Source organism: Volvox carteri, assembly GCF_000143455.1.
Source record: "Volvox carteri f. nagariensis unplaced genomic scaffold VOLCAscaffold_1, whole genome shotgun sequence".
NCBI lineage: Eukaryota > Viridiplantae > Chlorophyta > Chlorophyceae > Chlamydomonadales > Volvocaceae > Volvox > Volvox carteri.
Window position 1 is genome coordinate 3,942,646 of NW_003307545.1, and position 24,734 is coordinate 3,967,379.

Consider the following 24,734-nt stretch of genomic DNA (forward strand, 5'->3'; position numbering starts at 1 on the left):
GTTGACATCGTGCAGTTAGGTTGAGGGGATTTAAGTATGTGTGTTTTTTACTATGCAAGGGCGCATATGACATACATAATTGCAAAGTTGCTGTTAGCAGGTCGCGTGATGCCGTGTACTCTTTTGCCTTAAACAATAAAACACACGTCTTGAACTCAACACACTTTGGGTACGACGTCTTTGCTGGCGGGCGAAGCGCTAAATATGCTGGTGGTATCCAAATCGGTGGCGTGCTTTCAGTTTTTTTTGGTCTTGTGAGCTGGACTATGACGAGGTTCTGTTGGTATTGTGGACAAACCTAGCTGACAAATCTATGCGAGAGATAACGACAACAATTAGTGCGAAGAGGGTGTTTTGCAGTGCGCGAGTCCTGGGAACGCAGGGGAACAGCGTCATGTAGAGATGGGGCAATATGGTACAATTTGCAACCTGGATTGTTTTGCGCGCGAATCTTGAACCCGTCAGATAGATAATAATGATGTCTTAGGCCGTTTGGAACCCAAATGTGTCTGGTGCAAAAGACATCAGGCAATGGCCAAAGAGGATGGTTCTGGAAGGAAGAGACGGGGTAGACGGAGGTGGCCGGTACGGGCCAGTGCCCTTCCATGAAGTTTTATCCTTTCTCCTTCTTGCAGACATATGAGATGCGGTCATACCATCCAACCCGTCTGGATGTCCGTATCCACGTGAGCACGAAAGGAAAATTCAATTCTTTAGTGCTCTGTCAAATGCACGAGGTCAATCGATCCCCAAGAGTCGCTGAATATCTGATTCCTACTTGCAAGATGTAACAGAAGCTCACCTGCTCAAACAAAGGAACATCACCGCAGCAGGAAGTCCTATCCTCAGCTCATCCAGCTTACGGTACCTCGGCGCAATGAATGCAGCAATCATAACAGCTGCCAGCAAAAAGCTCACGCTTTGGCAAGCCGCTCTGAACCAACCGCACTAATGCGCAGTACAACTGATGTCGCGGCGCTCCCCGAAAACTAATCATCATCTACACCACCATTGCCAACGGACCCTCACCCTATTTTACCCCTCGCAACTGCGTTTCGTGATGTCCGATGCATCAACTCTCCGTGTTCATCACCAAATCCCGTTGCGTCAGCAGCGCCGCATCCAGCCAAACACGCCTCCCACCCACAAGTCCGCAGAGGGAGCTCCTAGACAGGGTGCACAGCGCCGCCAGCGCATAGCTTCCGCCACCCTTGCTGCATCTCGCCCTCGCCTACACCTGCAGCGGCAGGCGTCCGCAAACAGCATGCACGATAGAATCACGGCATTCGGGCTCTTCCTGAGTAACGTTACACCTTTTAAACTCCCTAGAAGGCCAAAGCGCAGCGAACATCAGGTCCAACACGAAGAAGAACTCGACCTAACTTGAATACCATGAAGTATGCCAGGTATTGTCTTCCACGCGCCATGGCAAATAAGTATGAAATCAAGTACGCTGACACCCGTCGCCATTCTGCCTTCACCGTCTGTATGGTGCCAAAATACGAAATCCTAATACGTTAAACGAACACGGCACACAGCAAGACATTAAATAATCGAGCCAGGCAGGCAGGCAAGGGAGGCATACGAGGCCGCTGCTTAAACCCCTACCGAAAGCCCCACCTGCCGAAACAGATCGGCGCCACTGTGAGCACCGGCACGATACCAACCATTTTGCATTAGCCCTTCAGTCTGAAACGTCCACATAGACGCGAACTGTACACGCCTACAATCACGCCCACGGCCACGTCAGTGCCCCGTCAAAAAACCATGCGGTAAATTCCCCTTATGGATCCATGCACGGCAGCACTCTGGGTCACGCGCTCCTGCCCCAGCGCCCGCAAGACACCTCTCTTTGACATGTGCACGCCCGACGGCCAGACCGACGGCCCTACCCTCACTGATACTTCTTTTCCGCATCCGACACCGCCGAACTCGTACCCTTCAGCCCCTTCCCGTCGCCCTGCAGCTGCTCCGCCGCCGTTGGTTTGCCAAGGTAGGCCCTCAGGACATCCGCCAGGACACGGCGGCGCTTCTCGATGAGGCCGGGGTTCTTCTCGCCTAGGTTGTAGTACTTTAGGTAGCCGTCCCAGGGCACGATGCGCAGGTTCGCATACTTGGCAATCATGGCCTGCACACGGCCTGCAAACTCCTGCGGCGTCTCGTCTGCGGGCCAGGTAACGAGGTGGAGGTCGGGCAGCGGAGTGTAAAGGAGGCATCAGGCTGATAAAATGGCTCTGCCCCCACTACACAACAAACAACTCGCCATTGCAGACAACTCCGCCAAGTACCCACAGATACGCCACCCCGCGCTTCCCAGACCCCAGCCATCTCCGCCGCCCGCCCTAAGTAGTCCGCCCAGCACTACCACCCGTTCATGCTAGCCAGCCCCTTCATGTGGTCAACTAGACCCGGCTCCCAGAGCCACCAACGAACACTGAGTTCAACGCTCTCCTACCCACCGGGCTGTATGCTCTGCGGCTCCAGAAAGTAAACATCACACACGAGTGCCCAACTGGTCATGAGGCGAAAAAGGTGCTTGCCGAAAGCCTCGCGGCGGCTGTTCCAAAAGGCGTCCACAAAAATTTTGTTGTACTTGATTGCGATCGGGCACACCTGTGCAGCAGAAGCAAAGCATGGGACAGGGCCAGAACAGGGCTCAGCGCGGGAAAGGGCTTGGCACGGGCCTGCGGGTCCCTTGGCCGCGGCTGCAATATGTGTTGCATGGAGCGGTGCAATGAGCCACGCACATGGAGCAGGGGCAGTCAAGCGAGTCAAAGCTATCTCATTAAAGGCCGTGCAAAAGATCTGGCTTTGGGTAAGGTGTAGGAGCCAGATTGGCAGGTGGTCTGTGCACCAACAGCCCAGCGATCAGACTCAATGCTGCGTCGCAGGTTGGGCACCAACCATATTGCCCGTGCAGCGGTGGTGCGTCGGCCTCCCATGCATTATTGTTGCAGTGGTGCTGCAGTAGCGAGTCAGGACGTTGCATTGTCCCATCCGTGTGCGGCAGCGCGAGGCGCTCCGGCCGCAATCGCTGTGACGGCACTCATCTGCTTTCCTTAGTAGTGGAGGACATTCACCCACCCAACCCAGTCCACAACCCAAACCCTCACCCACCGTGGCCCCGATATCAAACGCGCCGCGCTTAAACATGACCGTGTATTCGTTGTTTACGCAAGTGCCCTCCGGGAAGATGAGCAGAGGGATGGCGTCTTCCTTGTTGACGTGATCCTTCATGCGTGCAGCCACCACCGCGCGGTCATTTACCTCCGTCCTGTCGGTGCGGCGGGGAACGAGGCATGTCATGGAGGAAGTTCAAGCCCCGCGCATCCTGCTCTCCTCCGTCTTAAGAGACCGCATCACCACATAAGCTTCCTTATTCACGTATAACCATCTCACCTGTTGAACCACAAACAGCCCAACGATGACAGAATGCGTTTTTGCAGGAAAGCAATCCAGCCGTGGTGCAGCTGCATGATGACGGCGAAGGGGCTGTAGCTGCACAACACCACGTAGTCGATCATGGAGGTATGGTTGGACACCCATATGCGGTTTTTGCCTGGGGTGGGTTTCGGGCCATGGTACCTGCATGGCACACCGCGGAGGGGAGAAGTAGTGCGGTTGTGGTGCGGTTGGAGTGGGCAGGGATTTAGGTACCCGTTTAAGCAAACGGTCGCATACCAGGGAGCCCGCGCAGGTGGACTACTGGCCGATCCAAGCCTAGGGCCTTAACCCATGTATCAACGTCTTCATCGCCTCCTCTTGCCGGAGATGTAGCCTCATCACACCTCCAGCAGGAGAGCTCCGCGTTGGTCCCATCACCGGCAAGTGCCCTTCCAACAACCATCACGCTGCCTTGCTGATGTACACCCTCACTCATCACCGGCAAGAATTTTTCATGCGCGCAGCAGACCCGGTGCCAATTCATCCTTTCATCCATCCGCCCACCCAGCTAGCCACCTATCCCGCCAACACCCGCCACCCGCCGCCATTGGCACTACTGCCTGCCAACTCACCGGATCACGCCATGCCAAGCCGCCACCCACGCGCAGCACATCCACTGCACAAGTTTCCGCTGCAGTGCCATTTTCCGCTTGCCGGGCATTGCGATGAGATCCACCAGCAGAAACATTCCGATCAGGGAGTTGAAGCCGATGAAAAGCAGCACAAAGCGAATGGGGAACAACACCAGATACCTGCAGAAGTAAGGAGGAATCAAGGCCCAATCCAATAAGAAAATTCGCAGGACTTCCGTGTGGAACGGCAGCGGCACGTGAAGGCGCAGAAGCAGCAGGAACCGGCAAACTGCAAGAAGGCGTGTGCGGACAGGGGACACGTAAGCAGCAGGGGAAACAGCCCGGGAAATGCTGAAGAGCGGACTAACTCGGCTGGGTTAGGACTGGATTGGGTGGGTGGACAGCGGGTAGGAAAACATCCGGACCTGGCCATAATCCTGATTTTGCGGAGGCGGATTGGGGAAAGGGAGTTGGAGTGCCTGATTTATTGCCACCGAGGCGTTGCACAGGTTTAGGGCGTTGAGTGTGGACGATTGGGAACCTGAAAGCAGGAAAACCAGCGATGCCGGGAGGAACGCTGTAATGATGTGCATGAGCATCCACACGATACGGGACAAAATGCTGCTAGGCAGCTGGGAGCGAGGAGCTGATACAACTGTCCCGTGCTCACCACTGACGTCCACCAGCACCAGCAGGCAACAGTTCTTGATATTTTGTGATGTGGTGGATTAGGCTGTGGCTTGTCGTCAGACACGCACCGTGTCCATGCTTCTTGCAACGGATAAGTGGCTAAGTGCAGTTTGCCAAACCCCACTGCTCCGTTTACTAGTCCCCATCCACGTTGTTGTTTCGCATACCCTCCCGCAGTGTACGTAATACCCATATGCCACCGTGCCTTAGGGTCCAGGTGGCAAGGCCCAAACCATCCGCACGGCCTAACCTTACCTGATCACCACGCCCACGACCCAGATGGGGAAAAGGTAAAGGTTCCAGTTCCACGGCTCTGGCCGCGTGCTGGTAAAGCACTTATTAAATGAGTCATCAACCATGGCAGAAACACCGTCAGTGAGAACATTGCTTATGTTGAGGACGTCCAACAGCAGCGAGGTTTTTGAAAGGCGTTTATCCTCTGCTTCAGCGTAAAGCTGATCGATTTCAGCATCGCCCTTTGTCGGCCCTTCCCTGCGTGAGAAGCACGAGATTAAGGCCTGCGGCTTGGGCATCAAACATGTAAGGGCCATCCAGGGGCTAATTACCGTGTTACAAGAGCATGCTCCTGGTCCTTATCGTCAGCCACAATGCCGCGCAAGCCTGGCAGGCTGCATTCAATTCTCCCTTTCAAGTGCTCCCCCATATCTATAGAACAAGAAAGCTACGGTTGTATATCTTGTAAGCAGCTGGTCCCGGGTCAAAGCCCGGACCAGGGTGTAGGCTAGCTATTATGTAAACCGATGGACGGGGCGTTATTCTTCGTCTTTCGGCAGTTGACGCCACGCAATCGCGAAAGAAGGATAAACGCAATAGGATTATGCACCTGAAAGTCTATACACTAAATTGTGTATCTTCAGCTTTCAAGCGCTGCCATCATGCGCGTTGGCAAAGACGTACACAGTGCGTGAGCTTCCAACGGACAGTGAAATCAAATCTCAAATTCCCATTACTTTCTGCATGCATCCGTTTCGTGTTGAGATTTTCAGATGTGATGTGCTGCCTGTTCGGAAACGAGCTTGAGATGGATTCGTTAGTCGCCCCTTCTTGGCGTGTCTGCAGTTTTGAGACATAGAATCAGGCCCGCAGGCATGGCTGAAGACCAACCAGCGCAGCAGGCGCAAAGCTACCAGCTTGCTTCGCTACCCACAACCGCAAACCAGCCGGACACAACTGACGAGGCACAAACAGTGAAGGTCAATGGACAGCGACAGGCGGCGACAGGGGATAAGCAGCTTGAGGGGTTGCCCCTCCTGCAAGAACAGGTCCCAAGTGATTGCAAGACCGTGACCCTGAATATTGTGCCGGATAGGACGAACCCCGAGGAGAACGGCGATTCGCATAAGCCTGGTGTCCATAAGACCGTGAAATTCAGCGACAAGGTCGAGTACTTTGATGGACAGGACTCTCGCAGTGACTCAGATGATGAAGCCGTCCACCTGCGGCGAGTCATCGCCAGCAGTATCGTTGGCAACACGCTGGTAAGGATCGACCCGTACCATATATACAGCGGAATTGGAAGGGTGGGAAAGGGTGGATGGATGGACACACCATAATTTACGTGTCCATCGGACAACCACCCGGCGGGTGACTGAGAAATGGAGGCCGCCCAAACAGGACAGCAGCTGTGCCTTCTGCAGGTAACCCCGTGACCTCCTGCCTGGTATAACTGCCTTGCTCGGGTAGCCGTTGTTTCGTCGTTGCCTGCATTCCGTTGCATCGGCCGATCTTGGCTGCACAGACAAGCGCGGCCACCTGCCAGCCTAGGCCAGCCACCAAGAGGCATCAGGCTGCCATCTCAGCGCTGCGACCATGATCCTTGTGGGAGATTTGGGTGGATTGCAGACACTTCAAGGATGACGGGGTTGGGCCAAAAGTGCGTGGGCCCCCGGCAGGCGGATTTGAGGTACTTATAATGTACGCGTGCGTCCCTCAGACCATGGCCAAGGGGGTAGACATCCCTTCTCATACGACCTGCCGTTTGAGGGTTTACGGCTGGGTGTTGCTGCATGAAGGCAGGAGCACGGCACACCCAAAGCACAGGCACACAACAATGGCAGACCGACTGTGTGCTGCAACCGCACGCATGGTTTGCACCAGGAATTGGCATACAGCTTGGCAGCCGTGACAAGTTCGCTATTGCGGCTGCTGCTGCTTTAGCACGAATGGCAGTTGCGTGCAACCAGCCGACAGACCGTTATCTTGGGCAGATGGCAACGGTCGCAGCCGCCTACATACCCCATTGGGAATCCTCGCGTCGACTTTAGAAGCTGCCATTGTGCGGTGGGGCATTCGCTGGAGGCCTTGAACCCGACAAGTCTCGGTTCGAGCCGCGACCCGCGCGCACGATGTCGGGGAGCTTGCGGCTGGGAGGGGAGGGATAGGGCGAGGCGATGGTATGCGTTGCGACGCAACTTTTTACTGGAAATTTCTCGGGACCAGCTGCACCCGCCTCCTAAACCTCATGTGAATAGCTGCGAGTGAATGTTGCCCTCACCCAGGAATGGTACGACTTCCTGATTTACACCTTCCTGGGCGGCGTGATTACCAAGCTGTTCTTCCCCAAGAATAATATGTATGCACAGGTAGGTTCTGGACACACGCTCGTCCGGTTGCCACATAGTATGCTCCTGGAGAGCAGGGCATGGGGCTAACAATCTACAAGCATACCTCGCGGGCACACGCAGCTCAGTTCATTAAAACACGCGAACGTGCAGTACACGCTCTTTGCAATATCCCGTTGTTTGCTCACCACTTTCCAAGTTCAATCCTGTGGTTGCCAATTGGGTTTGTGGCAACGAAACGAGGCAAGGAATGGGAGTTCCCTTGTAGTCCTAAAGCATCAGGATTTCGGAGTGCGAATTCTTCGATGGGTAAAAGAATCCTGCGCGTGACGTCCTGCCCTCGTGTGACTCTCTGCTGCGTCCCCGGAATAGACCTTTTCAACCTCCCCGTCCAGTCCACCATCGGAAACAGCCCCTACAAGAGGCGACATGCCCTGCGGCTTACGCATCCCGCACAGCACGCACCCCGTCCACAGCGAAGGCGTGACCCTTGGGAAACCTCTTACCCTGCCGCAGATGATTGCTTTTTACGGCGTCTTCGCGGCGGGCTTCGCCACTCGGCCGCTGGGCGCCCTAGTGTTCGGCATCATCAGTGATCGCTACAGCCGCAAGACGGCCCTCATGTTGAGTATCATTATCATGTCCATTCCCACCGCGCTGGTGGGCTGCCTGCCCACATACCACCAGGTGCGTGGACGGGTAGTGGATTAGGGTGGTGGTTGCCTTTGTGGTCTGGTAGTAGCGGGCCTATGGCCTATGTTGACTACATAGGAGACACGGCAAGCAGGGGGAAACGATTCCCTTGGGAATGAGGACGGGCACGTGTGGTGGTGGTCCCATGGCCGGCGGCATAAGAGGAAGCGGCTACCGGGATGGGCACCAACGGAAGAGTCGCCTGCTTGCCCGCCTGCACAGCAAGGTCGTGTGCGTTCTGGCGTGCTGTTGCCCGGGCTCGCACTCTCGTGTTCCCTTTTATCCTGTGTTTCGGACACCGTAGCGCTTAAGGCTTGTCCCTTGACTTGCCCACGCCTGCTTCTCTTCACGCCTGCAGGCGGGCCTGGCCGCTCCGGTGCTGCTGGTGGTTATGCGGGTGCTGCAGGGCTTCGCAGTGGGTGGGGAGTTTACGTCCACTATGGTGTTTCTCGTGGAGCACGCACCACCTCACAGCCGGGGGCTACACGGCAGCTGGGCCTTTGCAAGCGTCATGGTGGGCGAGGGGGGGGGCTGGAATTGTCTCTTGCGCTTCTCCTACGCCAGGGCGTAGCTGGAGGGCTTTAGTGTTTACATCGAAATATTTTATTAAATTTACGATATCGGCATTCCGGCCCTCGTCGTGATGCGCTGCTTTCGTTTCCCGACGAAAGCGGACACGCTCAGCCACTTATCACCTAGTCGCGACACTCACCTGCGCTTGCGAGTAACTGTCCTTATGTCTCTCTATCGCCGCAAGCACAAGCTCGCGCATGGCTCAACCCCACGTGGGCCACGCCGCTCGGTGTCGATTGGCCGCAGGTGGGTGTCATCGTGGGTAGCTTGGTGGCGATGGTGTTTAACTTGGCCCTGAGTGAGCAGGCGCTCATGTCCTGGGGCTGGAGGGTGCCCTTCCTGCTCAGTATCATAGGCAGCGGCGTGGGCGTGTACATACGCAGGTGCGGCTCTGGAGGGGGGACTTGGGCTTTGCGAGCCTCCTGGTCCTCGGATGGACGGGAAAGGGAGTGGTAACTCCTGGTTGGTCGGGACGGGACGCAGCGACGGAAGGGCGAGCGGGCGGGGAGATGTGTAAACCCCTCTATGCATATGCCATCACGCCACATCCTCCATGCCCTGCGCTCTGCCCTTGCACCTCTGCAGGCACCTGCGCGACCCTGTTTCTGAGGAGAAAGAGGAGCTGCATCACCACGGGGGCAGCTCCCGGCGGGGGCCCCTTCGACGAGTGGCCAGCGGCATCTTGGAAGTGGTGTTGCTGGATTTCATGAACGCGCTGGGCTTTTACCTCATCGTCATCTTCTTACCGCTGTATATGCAGGTGCCGTAAATGTCCCGTACGAACGCACGTAACGATGGGGTTGCGTTTTTTGTGGTTGTGGCCTGAAAAGCCCCGGCGTGAGGCGCAGAGGAGGGAAATCAAAAGCCACTGCTATACGCAGCTTATGCCGTTCTTGGCTTGGCCGATCTCGCGCATGGACAACCGAATTGCCCGGGCCTGTACCTTTCGCAGCCACTACTGCGTCCTGCCGTACGTTGTCTATCTTCCAAACCTCCGAACCATCTTTCCCACCTAGGTGCATTCGTGCCGCTGAATTGGGCGGCATTGGATGCATGCGAGCATTGAATGCGAGGGCAAAGTCTCCGACAGGATCCTCGTTCCCTGGACAATAAGACCGCAGCCTAACACACGCAGCCTTCCCACCCTCAACTCTCACCCTGGCGCCCTACCCGCGCCACCGGACCCAACTGGCTTCCCTGTTCTTTTGCGTATTTAACGAGCCATGCACCCACCGCCCCCGACAATTATGAGCAGAACTTTGCGCACCTTTCACGCGGCGCGGCGCTGTCCGTCCATACCGCCAACATGGTCCTATATTTGGGCCTCATTCCCCTGGGCGGCTGGCTGTCGGACAAGTACGGCCGCATGCGGGTCATCTTAGTGCCGGCGCTGCTCATGGCGCCGGCGGCCTACCCGCTGTGGTGCCTGTTCAAGACGGGCAATGTGGGAGCGGCGTGGTTTGCTCAGGCGGTGCTGGTAGTCCTCATGGCCACCTTTACAGGGGCACTGCCCGCCACCTTCGTGGCGCTGTTCCCCGCGGAGTACAGGTATGGAGGTAGGGACTTGGCCTAGCCACCCCTGGGCTGCACATTTGCTTGCCTTTGAGGGTGGATTGTGAAGTCGGTTCCGATGTTATGCATGTGCGGCAATCCTTTCGAAACAAGTTCTCCCTGGCTGGGCTGTCTTCATGAAGACGCGTGCATCATCATTGTCAACGCAGCGCAACCCACGTTTCCAGACCCGTCCTAGCCAGCCAACCTCGCAACTCTCGCTAGACTGAATTCTGGTCCGACCCAACCTCACTTATGCCCCATCTCTCCTCCTTCCAAGGTGCACGGGCCTGTCCATCGGTCACAACATCAGCATGGCGGCCTTTGGCGGCACCGCCCCCATGATGGCCACAGGGCTGCTTCAGGGCACTAGGGACATAGCCTCGCCCTCGGCGCTACTCACCATCTCCGCTGCGCTCACGGCAGGAGGGGCCCTTTTGTTGCGGAGATGGAGAATCTGGTAGTGGAGCGGAGCCGGAACATACACCATCAGCCGGAGCCAGTTAGTGTGCTGACTGGTGCCGTGGCCGTGACGCGGTGCTAGCCCCTAACCGGCCGGGGGTTAACCACCAGCGGCCTAGCTGCCTACTTGTGAAAGAGGAGCAACGCACGGGACGGGATACTGTGACTGTGGGGGATCAAGAACGAGCATGGCGGGTAGGAGGGGGGCCTTTCGTTCATCGTGGGATGGATGGAAGGAAGGACGTGAGCGGAACGTGACTAGCTTATATGCAGGAGGCGTGCTATACTGCATCAAGGATGGCGCAGCACAGAATGGTGATGCTCTGTAGCCGCGGCGTGACGTGGCGTGAAGGGTTGATTTCGTACAGTTTGCTTTGGTACGGAACAACCATCGGTGGCGGCGGAGGAGAGGAGGAGGAGGAAGGGGCGCCTTACTCAAGCGTCACCGTGTGGGGTTGGTGGGATCCGCTTGAATCCATATGGCCCCTCTCGTGAGCAGTGCCGCAGCTTTGCAGTGGAGGCTACTGGATACGGTACTGTCGTTGTCGCTGTCGCGGATTATTTGCAGCAGCAGGTGCGGCAGCGCATGATAGGCGAAGGCCGTACCAGCACGCATACGAATCGGTGCTTGCAGTGACCCAGGAAAGCTCTGAATGGACTGGGTGCACGTGTGGAGGGGTTTGCTGGGGTGGTGGTGATGTAATGGAAGTGCCGATTGGGCTGCAGGCTGAAACTTGCTACATCGCTCGGAGGATGGAGCTCCCCCGCCGTTTGCTTGCTTTCGGTGGCTTGCTTAGTTTGCGGCGTTGCGACTATGCACGGCTGCTTTATCCTCGGCGTATGAAGTGAAGATGTTCTGGGGATTCTCGCAGCTAGGTACAGGCGGTGGGAATCTCCCGGCGGGCAGTCCATGCCCTTTGTCCGAACAGTGTTGGACGTGTATTTAAGGGAGAAAGGGTTGCGATCCTTGGACCAGTGCGGCTTGCTGCTGCCGTGAAGCACTTTGCCGTGAAGCATTTTGTGCATATCGTAGGAGTGGGAAAGGGAAGGGAGTGCGAATAGATAAGTGAAGATCAGGTTGGGAGGGAGGGGTGGCGGTTGGGCGGCGTGTGAGTGCCTCGGCTTTCGGGAATGGTATGGGACAACTCGGGTGCAGCGCATGGGCTTGGCCTTCAGCACGGTCTGCAGTGTGATCCACAGCGCGTGGTATGCAGCTCGCCATTACGACTTGCGGCGAATGTTAGTTTAGCACATATAACTATGGAGGGATGGCCAAGCTTTGGGCTGCGTTAGCCAAGACCCAGATATGAGAAGAGAGAGTATGTGCTCTTGTATCAGAGGATTGTACAAGGATGCTCAGAGATAGGTCGCCCTAGTTTTGGGTGGATGCCTAATCTAGTGTCGGCTGGCGTAAGGTTTTAAATGGCATGGCCAAAGGCCAGGAAAAAAACCGGACATATATCATTTAATTAATTGTGTGATGACCAACATTAATTCTGCCTCAAGTTTGTTACGAGATGCCCTTGGGATTGCGACTCGGCCGGCGCGGACCGGTACTCCGATTGTCACAACTTATGAATACCTAAGTTGTAAAATGTTACATGTCATTATTTCTCCTTGCGAACCTGTTTCTTTCAGGTCAAAGGCGCATGGACCTCTCGACTTATTTGGGCCGTACAGGCTCGCCAAGCTTGAAGCATCAAGCTTGTGCACCTGTCGCAAATCAAGCACATGTTTCATCGGTATGGCGCCTATGGAATTGCGGTTGGGAAAAATGTTGTCACAAATTGACTCTGAACGTGCCGATGGCTTCCTGAACGTCAGGTTGGTTAGCCGGAACGAACCCTATCGTACGCATAAAGGCTTTGCAGCTTTTGTTCTCAGTTAGAAAATTGGTCTTATGTTACTACTCTTCTTAGGACTATTAGCGCGGCTAGTGTTTTATCTTATACTAGTTTCTTAAATTGCAATTGCAAAAGATTACTTACTTGTAGTTACTTTGCGAGGCCAGTTGCAGGTGAATTTGCAAATCAAGTAAGGTTAACATGTTACCAAGTATCTTTTCTGCGTGCCCTTGCCGTCGGTCAGCCGCCATGCGAACCTGTTCTGCGTTCTTGACAGGAGCACCGAACGTTATTAAGATACAATGGCCAAAACTCAGGTATGGATCAAGCATTTGGCGTTGCAAAGTATTGTTCGGTGCTGTATCGGGGCACCTAACCCCCGCTTCTCGACGCCCGCAGCAGCCGGCCGGCAAGGCCAGGGGGAAAGCTGCCCCAGCACCGAAGAAGGCTCTCAAAGGCGACCGCGGCTTTACTGACGAAAACGCAAAATGGCTGAAATTGAAACGGAAACAGCCGGAGCCTGAGGCGGATGATTCTGACGCCGAGGACGAGCTAGACAGCGCTGGTAAGCAGCAGCCCAGGGATTGCCCGGCGTTGTGGGTGCGGCTGGCTTTTTATACCGTCTAGCGGCGCTCCGCCGCCAACATCGTCGCACCACCTCCTCGCCAGCCGCACGGCCAGTCTCAATTTAGGGGGTTTTGCACATGTACTATTTGGCACACGTGAACGAATCCGCGCTGTAATCCCTGCCTAACGCATCTGCCTGCCATGCGCTTTGGTCATTGCCGAACCAATGATGCCCTTGGTCGGGCGCACACGGCGGCGAACCCCTACACCAGATGAGGACCTTGGTATCATGGACGATGAATTTGGTGGCGGCCGCAGCGATGACGGAGGTGAGCGCTGAGTAGAAGTACTGCCTCCGGTGTTCCGGTCCAGGGGTGTGGAACGGTGGATGGGGAAACTCTGGTCCGGTATCTCCAGTGCAAGTTGGTCCGCTTCCTGGGCTCACAGCGATGGTGGAAAGGTGGAAGGCTAATGATTGCCCGGGCAGATAATCATGTGAGGCTCCTTGATGCGGGAGGAGGGAGAGGGAATCGAAGTACATCCGCGGATGGGCGGCGCTGGGGGTCACTTTACCGCGGCTCTCTTTGGGCTGGTCGGAAGGGGAGGCCACGGCGGTAATCCAGGCGTGGAAATTGCTGAAACTGGCGGGTTGTGGCCCGAGCGTGCACCGAGCAGAAACCTTATGCACGTGTGGTGTGTAAGGGTTTGCAGCGCAGCGCGGGGCGCTAATTACGCGCCCGTCCGTCTCTGTGCGCTGATCGTCCTCATCGCCAACAACTGCTACCGGCGCACGTCCGAGCGGACACACCACTGGCCATCGGCTCATTCTTGGAGGGCCATTCGGGTTTTACTCGGTTGGCTTACGCTAGGTAACGGCCAGGTTCATGCGTCATGGCCCTATGGTTGGAGAGGAGGAGGTGTAGGTCGGAGTGGAGAGGTGATGGAGGAGGTGGACACCGACAGCGCGATGGGACCGGGCGGCCGTACTGATTGATAACTGTGCGCTGCCGGGGGGCCCATTTCCCTGTGGCGCGTATAAACGATTCGATTGGATTTGCGCATTTCACGTCTGCATTTTCACGCCGAGCCGGTGGTCGAAATGCGGCGCCGTATATGGCCTGTCTGGCTCTGCTAAGCTCCTGCCGTCTGCGCGGCTGCTTGGCGCTGCGCTTCCAATCACACCCGCACACCTCCTCCTCGTCTTCTTGACGTCTTATAGGCAGCGAAGGGCAGGACGACGAGGGCGAGGACAGCGAGGACGACGATGATGATGATGATCATGATCCGCTCCAGGGAAAGGAATTCGTGGACGACGGCGACAGCGACGATGATGACGACGAGGGGGAGGGGGGTGAAGACGCGGAAGGTGGGGACGGGGCCCCGCACAGCCCGGGAAGGAGGGAGGGAGAGAGGGAGTTCAAGGTAGCACAGAGGCACCAGGGCCACGGCAGCGCCAGCCCCCGAGGACCTTGCATCTATGGGATGGGCTTAGGACCACACACGGCGACATCACCAGAGAGGGAATAGGACTGGGCTGATGAGGGCAGGGGAACCCGGTTTTGCGACATCGGCGGGGTCAGCGGGCCGTGCCAGTTGAGCGAGTTGGCCCCTATATTGTCGTCGGATTGTGGGACGTGGATGAATAATGTGTTCACGCAATTCATTCATGCATGCATGCCGTACTGTACCGTACCGTACGGCTTCTCCCGCTCAACTGCGTCTCCTTGGTCTTCCTTTAAAGCCTCCGGTCCAACTCCGCCAACAGATGATGACGAGGATGATGATATGGACGGGCCAGGCGGACCTGACTCGGGCGACATGGGGGATCTGCTGGGTGAGGACGAGGAGGAGGATGAAGGGGAAGGCGAGTCGGAGGACGACGACGACGACGACGACGATGATGATGATGATGATGATGATGAAGAGATGACGGAGGCGGAGAAGCAGTCCCTGGCGCTAGACAAGTTTAGGTGCGTCCAAGGGGCGGTTACGCGCGCTCCGGAACCTGAGGAGGCGGGGTAGTTGTGTAAGATTTGAGGGATCGGTGCTGGAAAAAGGACGGTGATTTTTCGCTTGGACAACATGTGTAGGTGAGATGTGTGCACGGGTGGTGTGTGTGTGTGTTTATTCTGACCTCAGGCGCAAGCAGGCTACGCTGGCTGCTCGGGAGGCTCGTGACATGGCAGCTGAGGCGGACATCGACACCAACATGGAGGAGGGCGCCACGTTCACATTGCCCAGTGGGCAGCAGGTAGACGTGTGGGGAAGGGGAAAGGGGAAAGAGCGGGACCGCACAGACCAAGAGCTGGAGGTTTAGGGGTGGTGGTGGCGGTGAGGAGGAGGAGGAGGAGGAGGAGGAGACGAGAGTTTCAAAAGCCTCATGCGGGTTGTCGCACCCTCTCCCTTCCACGTGCGAAAAAGGACGTAGCCTCGGGCGACGGCAAGTACCGCCCTGATGCCATTTTCCTCGGCTCGTTCCCACCCGGTCGCTCGTCGCCCCTCTCACTTCTGTCCTCCCCTGAAGCTGCTTCCTCCCGCCACCATTCCCCGACCGGGCCCTGACCTCACCCAACCTGGATGTTCGGATCGCTGCAGCTTTACATCCCTTCCATTCATCTTACCCCCCCTCCCCCGTGCCCTCCTATCTGGGCGTCGCAAGTTGGCCCTTGACTTGATCTCCTCCCCTCCCCGGCGCCCCCCACCCCACCCCACCCCACCCCTGGTTCGCAGGGTGGAGGCTGAGAAGCTTGCGCCCCCCGACCTGGCTCTGGTGGCTCGCCGCATGAAGGCCACCGTGGCAGTGCTGGAGACTTTCAGCTCCCGGCGGGAGCCGGGTCGCAGTCGGGCGGACTACCTAGCGCAACTGAAGCGGGATCTGGGCACCTACTACGGGTATAACGACTTCATGATTGACATGTACCTCAATATGTTCAGGTAAAGGAGGATTACGACGGGAGGGAGGGTTCGACAGCGTCTGGGAAAGCAATTGGGGCCCACGGCAGCTAGGAGCCGGCGGATCTGGGGACTGGTGTGGGCCATTTACGCGACGGGTTAGCGTCCGCTTCCTCTTCCGCATCTCCGCCCCTCTTCCGCTTGGCTGTCTAACCGTAAGGCGTCCACCCGTCGACCATGCATCCTCTCCTATGAATGTGCAACTGATCCGTAAAATGCATCCCCTCTTCTCCATCCCCTTTTTGTCGTCCCTCTTCCCGCGCTTCAGTGTGGCCGAGGCTCTGGAGCTGATGGAGGCCAATGAGGTGCCCCGACCCATCACCCTCCGCACCAACACCCTCAGAACCCGGAGGAGGGAGCTGGCGGCCGCCCTCATCCAGAGGGGGGTGTCACTGGACCCCATAGGGCCCTGGTCTAAGGTGGGGCTGGTGGTGTACGAGTCCAAGGTGCCCATTGGCGCCACGCCCGAGTACATGGCGGGTCATTACATGCTGCAGGTGAGGAGAAGGGGGGAGGGAAGGGGGGAGGGAGGGTTGGCTGAGGGCCGCGGAGGGAGAGCGGCACAAGAGGTGAGAGGCAGGGGAAGGAAAGGGATACGTGCTCTTCCTCACCCGCGCTCTCTCTCATGGCCAGCAGCAGAATGATCGGCTCTTCCGGGTGCCCTTCCGGCCAGCTGACCTTTCTTAACAGGTCGCTCATCCCTATCCCTCTCCCGCATTTCCTGTTCCCCCTCCCTTTCCCCAACCCGCGCGCATGTGTACGTGTATGTACATGTGCCTTGCAGGGCGCCTCCTCCTTCATGCCCGTCATGGCTCTGGCCCCCCAGCCGGAGGAGACCGTCGTGGACATGGCAGCTGCTCCCGGTGGCAAAACCACCTATATCGCCGCCCTCATGCGCAATACGGGCACCATCTTCGCCAATGAGATCTCCAAGGACCGCCTCAAGTCCATCACCGGCAACCTGACGCGCCTGGGCGTCACCAACACCATTGTCTGCAACTACGACGGCCGAGAGCTGCCCGGGGTGTTGGGGGAGAGGTCGGTGGACCGGGTGCTGCTGGATGCGCCTTGCTCGGGGACTGGGGTGGTGTCCAAGGACCCGACGGTCAAGGTGGGTTTATGGGGCTGGGGACCATAGCGGACTGGGAGGCGGGGTGGCGGACGGTGCCGCAGGCGGCGGGGGCCCCATTGTAGCTTTGTGTAGTTGTGGATTGCTGGGAGGGCTGGAAGTATGAGACCTGGTGTTTGGAGTGGTATACAGGTGCAGGGAGTGAGGCGAGGTGGAGGTGAACTGCGCAGTCAGATCAGCCAAGAATCCACCTGGGATGGGGAGGGAAAGCTGACTGTTGGAGTTCAATGACATGATGTGCGATATGTGGACTGATTGACGCGGGCGCTGTGAGCACGCTTATTGGTCAATGCGGCTGGGCGGGTGCCGTAGCCTGCATCAATACAACAAACGCCCTTAGGGGCCCTTTTTTGTTGACTTGTGTTGGCCTCCTAGGTTGATAATGTACACACCATCGTTTTGCGTTCACCTGTGCCCCCCTCTCTCCGAAGGTCCTTGCTTCCATTGCGTCCCCTTCTGCTCTGAAGCACACCTGTCCAACTAGGGCTTTCCCAGCTCGTGCCATCTAGACGATGGCAGCCATCACCTGTATGTGTTTTGCATCGTGTTCATGTACGTGTATTCCTGTCCTCCTTTCCCTTTCCGACCGCTATCCACAGACCTCCAAGTCCCAGCAGGACATTTGGCGGTGCGGCCACCTCCAGAAGGAGCTGCTGCTGGCAGCCATTGACATGGTGGACGCCAACAGCCCCACCGGCGGCTACATTGTCTACTCGACCTGCTCTGTGTGTGTTGAGGAAGACGAGGTCATCATCAACTATGCGCTACGCAAACGGAACGTCAAGGTAGGGGGCCCCGGGGGAACGCTTGGAGGAGGACGTGTAAATGCCAGCCTGAGCCTCAGAACCCAATCTCGGCACGCAACTCCGTGGCCTTGGGATTCTTCTTGGCTTGACAACCGTCTGCTAGTACTAACACTGCTCATTTCGCGTGAGAAAAGCCATCAGAGCGCCCTTGTCCCGCATTTACCGCTCTGCGGATACCACCTCTATCGATGAATAACCTTGGGCCCCTGCTCCTTTTGCCTTTCCCCCATCATGTCCATTTATCCTTTCCCTTCAGTGTAATTCCCTTCACCCGGTCCTTGCATGTCAATGGTAGATGTTCCCCTGCTTGCCGTCCCGGCTCTTCCACGCTCTTTCCCGGCTGGGTCATTCAGTGTATCCCGAAACCTCCTTCCCTGCGAATGTAAGAACTCTTACTGCCTTCCCCCCCTTCTGCTAATACTGCCGCCGCCAGGTAGTGCCCACGGGCCTGGAGTTTGGGCGCGAAGGGTTCGTTCGCTATCGGGACTTCCGCTTCCACCCCTCGCTCAAGCACGCCAGGCGCTTCTATCCACACGCGCATAACCTGGACGGTGAGCATGATCAATGGACCCCTGTATTGCCAGTCGCTCGTTTTCCGACACGGGCGCACATGCATTCCGATGGGGTTTGGATTACGAGAGAATGTGCAGGCCAAGCGGGTGGGCAGGCAGTTGTGGTGGCTGGAGGACAGAAGGGATTGTTACCAGAGCACGCAAGGGACGGCGTTATATACATAGGGAGGAGCGGACATGTCACTGCTGCGGCAATGATACCCTATGTTAGGTGACAGGAGCCCCTGTCATGGGGATTTGAGCCAGCCAGAAGCCGCGCGCCAGTCCGCTCTGCTACTGCGTGCAGGACACAGACAGATTTCTTGAACCCCAGCGAGCATTCCCCCACGCATAACGGCAACGTCGTGGTTTCCTTCCCTTTTGGTTCTTGTTTTTTCCTTCGTTTCCTGTCAGGCTTCTTCGTCTGCAAGCTTAAGAAGCTTTCCAACGAACCCAAGAAGGCAACTGGGGATGGGGACGAGGAAGAGGAAAATGAGGAGGAGGAGGCGGCAGTGGCCGACGGGGCAGCCGATAACGACGACCCCGACGTGGCGTCAGGCAGAAAGGGTGGCAAGAAGGGCGGTCAGCAAGAGCCTAAGCCCGTGATCATCCCCGTCAGCAGGCCTAAGGTACGGCTAGTGGGGGGGCGCGCTGCCACAACTGCCTGGTCGCCAATGCATGATCCAGCCTTGGGTGGCGCAGCCTCTGGATGCATAAATGCCGCGCCACACGACCACGGACCAGACAGTCGAAAGCTAACCCGCTCCGCCGCGCAGACCTGGTAGTTTTCGCCATCTCCTCCCTGCTTTGGTCCTAAATAATATACGCGCCTTCCCTCTCCCACACGCAGTTGCACCCCAAGGGTGCTCAGCGTACGCCGTCCAAGAAGGTTCTGGACGAGCAGCCGGCCGAGGATGACCCCGACATGGCAGCAAACATGGCACAGCTTAAGGAGGCCCTTGCCAAGAAGGCGACTAAGGCCAAGGGCGATGGCGCGAATGGAGCGGCTCCGGCAAAGGCCAAAAGTGCCAAGGAAGGGAAGGGCGGCGGCAAGGCGAGGGGGGCGGACGTGGCTGCCGACGATGAGTCCGAAGGGGCCCAGCAGGAGGAGAAGGAGCGGCTTGCAGTGGGAGTCAGCGCACGCGCGGGGACCAGCGGTCGTGGACAGGTGACAGGGTTCAAGGGACAAGCTACGGCTGCAGCAGCGGCCGGAGCCACCATTGCGGTGGAGGCACCCGAGCACTAGGGGTTCGCATCGACTGCGGACCAGGACATGTGGAAGGTTGTTGCTGCTGCAGTCACATACAGATTTTTGCTCGGAAAGGGATCGATAGGCTTCCGCTGCATTGTGAACCTTGTTAATAAGACCACAGTGATAGAAACAGTCATGACACTCTCCTCTCCTGCTCTCTGTCCTTGTGCTATACAGGTTTTGCAGGAGAAGCAGCGAGCCAAGGCGGCCCAGCAGACAGCAGCTGCGGAGGATGGCGGTAAGGCTGGGGGCCTGACGCAGGCAGCAGGAGGCGTGGAGAAAGGGAAAACGGGAAGCGGCAAAGCGTTACCTGTGGGCGGAACACATGCAACCACGGCCGCACCCAAGAGCACGACCGAGGCCAACGGCCGGGTGCCAACCTCGGCCAAGAAGCAGCAACAGGAAGGCAAGCCAGCTGAGCGGCAGCAGCAGCGGAGGCAGCAGCAGCAAGAGCGGGTCAAGGCAGACGGAGGGACGAAGCGGCCAAGCACACCGGCTGACGGGAAGGCCAAGGCAGGGAGTCGAGCCGCACATATGCCCAAGAAGCAGAGGAAATGACCTAAGAGACTGAGGCTTGGTTGCAGATCCTGTCTGAGAAAGGGGCGACCGGGCCTGAACTTGATTTGCTAGATGTCTTGAAGGGATACACGTCCCCGCACGGCATGCGAGAATATGATGTCATGTATGCGTGGAAGGAGAGGTGCTCATGAGGTTTGCATCTGGCGGTACCGGCGGCTGATGCGCGCTGCATTAGGCACACTGCATACTCGCTTTTGTTTGTTAAATTCTCAGTCCTCAATGTCCTTCTCGTCGTGTGTCATAAAAAGTTTATGATGCATGCGTAAGCAAGGGTAATGCTGATAGGTGGAGTCTGAGCGGACTTAGGTGGAAACGGTGCTTACTAGCAGGCAAGCTGGCACGCAGCACAGCACCTTGCGAACTCAGCAAATGCTGCCAGCGCCGCAGTGTTGCAGCGTTCAATGCACGCCAGTGTACAGTGAGCCGATGGGATCGTGTAATTGATTGCAGTCGGACCGTTAATTAGTGACATCCTCTTTTGGCAGCGTTATAGTCACGCCAACCAGTTGCTGTGGGACCAGACAAGCTGCGGTTTGGCTTAATGATCCCTATGCCACCATGTATTCCCCAAACTTTGCAAATATGTGCTGTGAAGCGTCTGCTTTAAAGCTAGTCACCACATCTATCAGTCCAGGCTAATTTCTATGCATAAAAGTATTGCGCAAACGATTTTCTTGGTTGGTTCTAGGTGCCCTGGCCGTCACCTGGGTCATCCGCCACCAAGGTCCCACCCACTGGCCGTCACACGTGCTGCAGATGCACAAACATCCCTTTGTTCTGGCCGACGTCACCACCAGACTAACAGATTCCATGCACACAAAAATCTTATACGCGAAACGGCAAGTTCCGCAACGTGGTGCTGGTAATGCCTGTATAGTGCAGGCCGTTCGCCGTGAGAATCCAAACCTCAAGTGCTCCACACCACACATGCGAAATGACGAGCATGCCACATGCAGTAACTTTGGCTTCCACCAGCGCTTGAAGCTGGTCGTTATAAGCCGGATGAACCCCAGACATCACAGCATGGTAACCAAGGCAAGACCCAGGTGATAGCCATTGAGAGATGTCGGAGAGGGTTGTTGGTCCGTTCCCGGATCGCCCGCCAGTAAGACTCCGTTGTCGTCGGCCTTCCAAATGTAGCTGTGTCACTCCTTGGAGCCATTACTCCTCGGCTGGGTCGGCTTCCAAGGCGCTTAAGTCGCTTCGAAGCCCTACAGTCATCTCGCTCTGCTCATCCGCGCTCAACAGGCGACGGATAGCTTCGCTCTTGCGCTTGTTGTGCTTCAGCTGGACCTAAGTACCCACAGAAGCAAACACAAAGGAGTTCGTGTCTGCTGTCACATGCGATCCATGCATCCAGTAAAATCTCCTATATTGTGGTATCCGATGGGTCTGGATAGCTCTTTATTTAAATTGCAAAAGGATCCTCTCCACTGGGACACTGCGGTGCACTGATAACAGAAGGGCAGGGTGGTTGCTGGCCTCTACGGCTCCCAAACGCGTTCCAAGTCCACTGCAACGGCCCTGTTACCCACGACCCGCACCTCCGACATTTTCTCTAGCAGCTTGGACTGCCACTGTAGCTTGCGGCGGCTCTCCGCAAGCTCCGCGACCTCCGTCCGTGCGCGGGCGGCCGCCTCCAGCGCCTTGGACCGCTCCTCCTCCAGCAGCCGCATCTGGCCAGACGGACAAAAGCGAACCGAGCATTAGTTCTGACATTCGACATTTTCTTGCTGCGCGCTGCGTAAGCTCGTTACCTGTATTCTTATAGCTTGTGTAGAATGCCCTGGAACAATCCGACCCCACTCAGTCCCGTTCCCAGAGTACCCATGTACACAAACACATTTGGAAGGTTACTCCTGCCTTCCATGTGCGGCCCAAAGAAGAGTTCCATGCCGTATACAAACCTACAGCTTCCGTGCTATCCGTGTATAAGCCAAAATGCACCCACGGGTTAATTCCCAGCATGGCGAATCCGACGGCGATGAGGTTATTAGCGAACGGCAGGGGCCCCCTGAGATGTACGCAGCGCATGCCCACAGGCACCTTATCTTCCATTACTGCAGAGGTAATTTCCGCCCTCTGCACCAGTTCGTTTACAGCCTCCAGTCGCTGAAGGGCCGCCATGAGCAGTCCTTTTAAGTCGTCGCGCTCCGCGGTCAGCTCAGCAATGACCAGGGTTGTCTCTTCCTGCGTTCTGCGGAACGTGCAGGAAAGGGGGGGAAACCAAATGAGAGGGAATCATCAATCTATTTGATGTAAGCTATCAATTAGTATCCCTCTCGGGCTGTGCCTCAAAACATTTGCTGTATTTTTAAGGGAGCCGGACAGGGAGTTGGCGAGCGTCGCAAAGCCTTAGATACGGACAGACGTCTGGTTTGGAAGTCATAAGCTGCATCTCGGAAGACCATGCAAGCGAATGTTTGGCGGCACAGCTGTAAGTACCGTGATAAAGAGTTGAGTTTGTGTGAGTGTTTCCTGGCAAGAGCAAACCGGGGCTTATGCCTGAGCTGTAAGAGGTTGCGTTGTGTGAGTACATTCTTACCGACACTTTCATAAACAGCGTGAGGCCTAGCATCCGTAGCTCCTTTTACCGGGCCACAAAGGTTTTGTGCCCGCTTCAAGTGTACCCGCACAATACTTCATATGCTTCTTCACCATAGCAGTGGTCAAGCCTCAACTTCGGCTTTAAGCCTGCTTGTCGACCCTATCAGTGAATTAATATGTAGGCGGTGCTGTCCCTTAAAGCTTGCTGATCCTCTGACTGCCACCCGAGCAGCCATCCGAGCGCGATTTGAACAACGAAACAAAATCCAGTTAGCTGCACCCCGCTCGGTATGTCGCCCAACCGCACGCACGTCGCACTGACCTCAGCAGTGAATTGTCCAGCTCGCGTACACGTTCCGTCGCGGTCTCAATATGGCTGTCGCGGCTTTTGAGTGCTGTTTTAAGCGCCTTGATATCCAGCGCCTGGTGCTCCAGCACACGCTGCTGCCGCTTGGCCTCCAGCTCCAGCTTGTTGGCGCGCTTTCGCTCCTCGATGGCGTCTCGCCGCAACCGAGCCTAAGGCGTTGCAGCGACAATAGCGACAGTTGCGGGTTAACTGGCGGCAGCTACCAGAGTGGAGATAAGCGGCCTTATCAATTAGCGGGAGTCCTGCGTTGCAGTTTGGACGGCATGCTTGATTCACCATGCTCGGACGGTTTACGTAGCGGCTCATGGGAAGATCAGTGCTTCAAGTGCATGTTCGGGCCCCAGTATGGTTGGTGCTTGAGATAGGCAGGAGTAGGACCTGTGCGACAGGTAGGCTTGGACTGTCGCTGCCCGTGTTGCTCGCCAGGGCTCGCTGTCACGGCACGCCGCACCTTTTCGTGTGCCCAGGCCGCCTCCGCTTCCCGAAATTGCGCAAGGACGGTCGACAGTGGCGTGGTGGGTGGGATGCTTCGCATGTGGTCGGCGTTGCGAACTGCAGCGCTGAGGCCTCTGCCACCTCCGGCAGCAAGTGCCGATGGTCGAGTTTTTGTGCCAGCCTTGGGCTTCTTGACATTGACTCTGTGTTCATAGCAAGGAATAGCGTGCGACAGCACCAAGCTTGACTACCCATACATACCCAAGTCGTTACAGCCCCTCGCGCAAACCCATCCCAAGCGGTTACAGCCCCTCGCGTAAACTAGCAGCATGAGCAACAAGTATGCGGGGTAGTAATAGCGCAAACTCCGGCAACCCACAGCCCCCGTGCCGAAAGTGCGCACCGTTCGCGCTTGGGGCTACGCGTCGGCTCCCCAGCTGCTGCTAAGGCTTCCAAGGCTGTAAGGTCCTCCTGGAGTGCCTGCTTGATAGCTGTGCCCTGCGCTTCGGCGCTGCTCATCGCCCGCTCCACGCGGTTTATCCGCTCGAACAAGTCCGACATTCCCTTGCGGCCCCTGCAATATGTATGAAACATTTTCTATGCTCTATACTCTGCACTGGTCAAGCACGTATCCTCCATGTACCTGTCGACAGCTGCTGGCTCCACCAATCGCGCATCTTCAGGCTGCAAATTTGCATAAGCCTTGAATCATGGCAGGAAATTTAATTGTCATAACCTTCATCTAGGGTTCCACCTGTTTCTCCGGGCTCCGAGCGGCCGTCACCGTGGTTACATGTGGACCCTGGGAACCCGCTCCACCGCCTCGGACATCGACCCCAAGCCGCGTTAACCGCGCCTTCAGCTGGTTTAGGTCAAGGGCTGGCGCTGCCATACCCTTTATGTGCCAGCGCTGTGTACAAAAAGTGGCACGTCACAGAGTTTGACCTGACAGCTGACTTCTGCTTAGGAGCTGGAGTACACAGAAAATATACGCATTGTTCACAAGTCAACTTGAAAGCTATCTTGTATATAGTGGTAATGACAACGGCGGGCTATTTGCAAAAAGGAGTTACAAGCTGCACCACAAGTTAATGATGCGATGCCCAATGAATAGATGCGATAACATGATCTGGTCATC

At 56.7% G+C, this 24,734-nt stretch overlaps 4 protein-coding genes across 4 annotated transcripts; 2 read left to right on the forward strand and 2 right to left on the reverse strand.

Moving 5' to 3' along the window:
- Positions 1-25: 25 nt before the first annotated feature.
- VOLCADRAFT_78866 (uncharacterized protein) lies at positions 26-5,557 on the reverse strand. The gene is made up of 8 exons (XM_002946170.1): positions 5,273-5,557; positions 4,962-5,198; positions 4,017-4,196; positions 3,400-3,585; positions 3,118-3,274; positions 2,460-2,613; positions 1,939-2,163; positions 26-1,237 (listed from the first exon to the last, which is right to left on the reverse strand). The coding sequence occupies exons 1-8, from the start codon at positions 5,368-5,370 to the stop codon at positions 1,167-1,169; spliced, it is 1,308 nt and encodes a 435-aa protein (XP_002946216.1). The 5' UTR covers positions 5,371-5,557; the 3' UTR covers positions 26-1,166.
- Positions 5,558-7,210: 1,653 nt separating this feature from the next.
- VOLCADRAFT_55387 (uncharacterized protein) lies at positions 7,211-10,569 on the forward strand (the record flags this gene model as incomplete). Its single annotated transcript, XM_002945820.1, has 7 exons — positions 7,211-7,309; positions 7,805-7,975; positions 8,340-8,495; positions 8,801-8,937; positions 9,140-9,314; positions 9,810-10,102; positions 10,386-10,569. Coding segments are annotated over 7 exons (1,215 nt in total), but the record flags the coding sequence as incomplete, so codon positions are not given.
- Positions 10,570-12,810: 2,241 nt separating this feature from the next.
- Positions 12,811-20,701, forward strand: VOLCADRAFT_120224 (uncharacterized protein). The gene is made up of 13 exons (XM_002945821.1): positions 12,811-12,976; positions 13,251-13,307; positions 14,198-14,344; positions 14,744-14,948; positions 15,118-15,237; positions 15,709-15,912; positions 16,199-16,427; positions 16,715-17,041; positions 17,659-17,844; positions 18,299-18,416; positions 18,831-19,045; positions 19,267-19,584; positions 19,846-20,701. The coding sequence occupies exons 2-13, from the start codon at positions 13,268-13,270 to the stop codon at positions 20,224-20,226; spliced, it is 2,490 nt and encodes an 829-aa protein (XP_002945867.1). The 5' UTR covers positions 12,811-12,976; positions 13,251-13,267; the 3' UTR covers positions 20,227-20,701.
- A 707-nt stretch (positions 20,702-21,408) lies between these two features.
- On the reverse strand, positions 21,409-24,733 carry VOLCADRAFT_102815 (uncharacterized protein; the record flags this gene model as incomplete). Its single annotated transcript, XM_002946171.1, has 8 exons — positions 24,351-24,733; positions 24,240-24,280; positions 24,000-24,170; positions 23,613-23,799; positions 23,117-23,310; positions 22,294-22,444; positions 21,792-21,923; positions 21,409-21,540 (listed from the first exon to the last, which is right to left on the reverse strand). Exons 1-8 carry the CDS (start codon positions 24,486-24,488, stop codon positions 21,409-21,411), a joined length of 1,146 nt encoding a protein of 381 aa, XP_002946217.1. The 5' UTR covers positions 24,489-24,733.
- Between the last annotated feature and the right edge of the window lies 1 nt (position 24,734).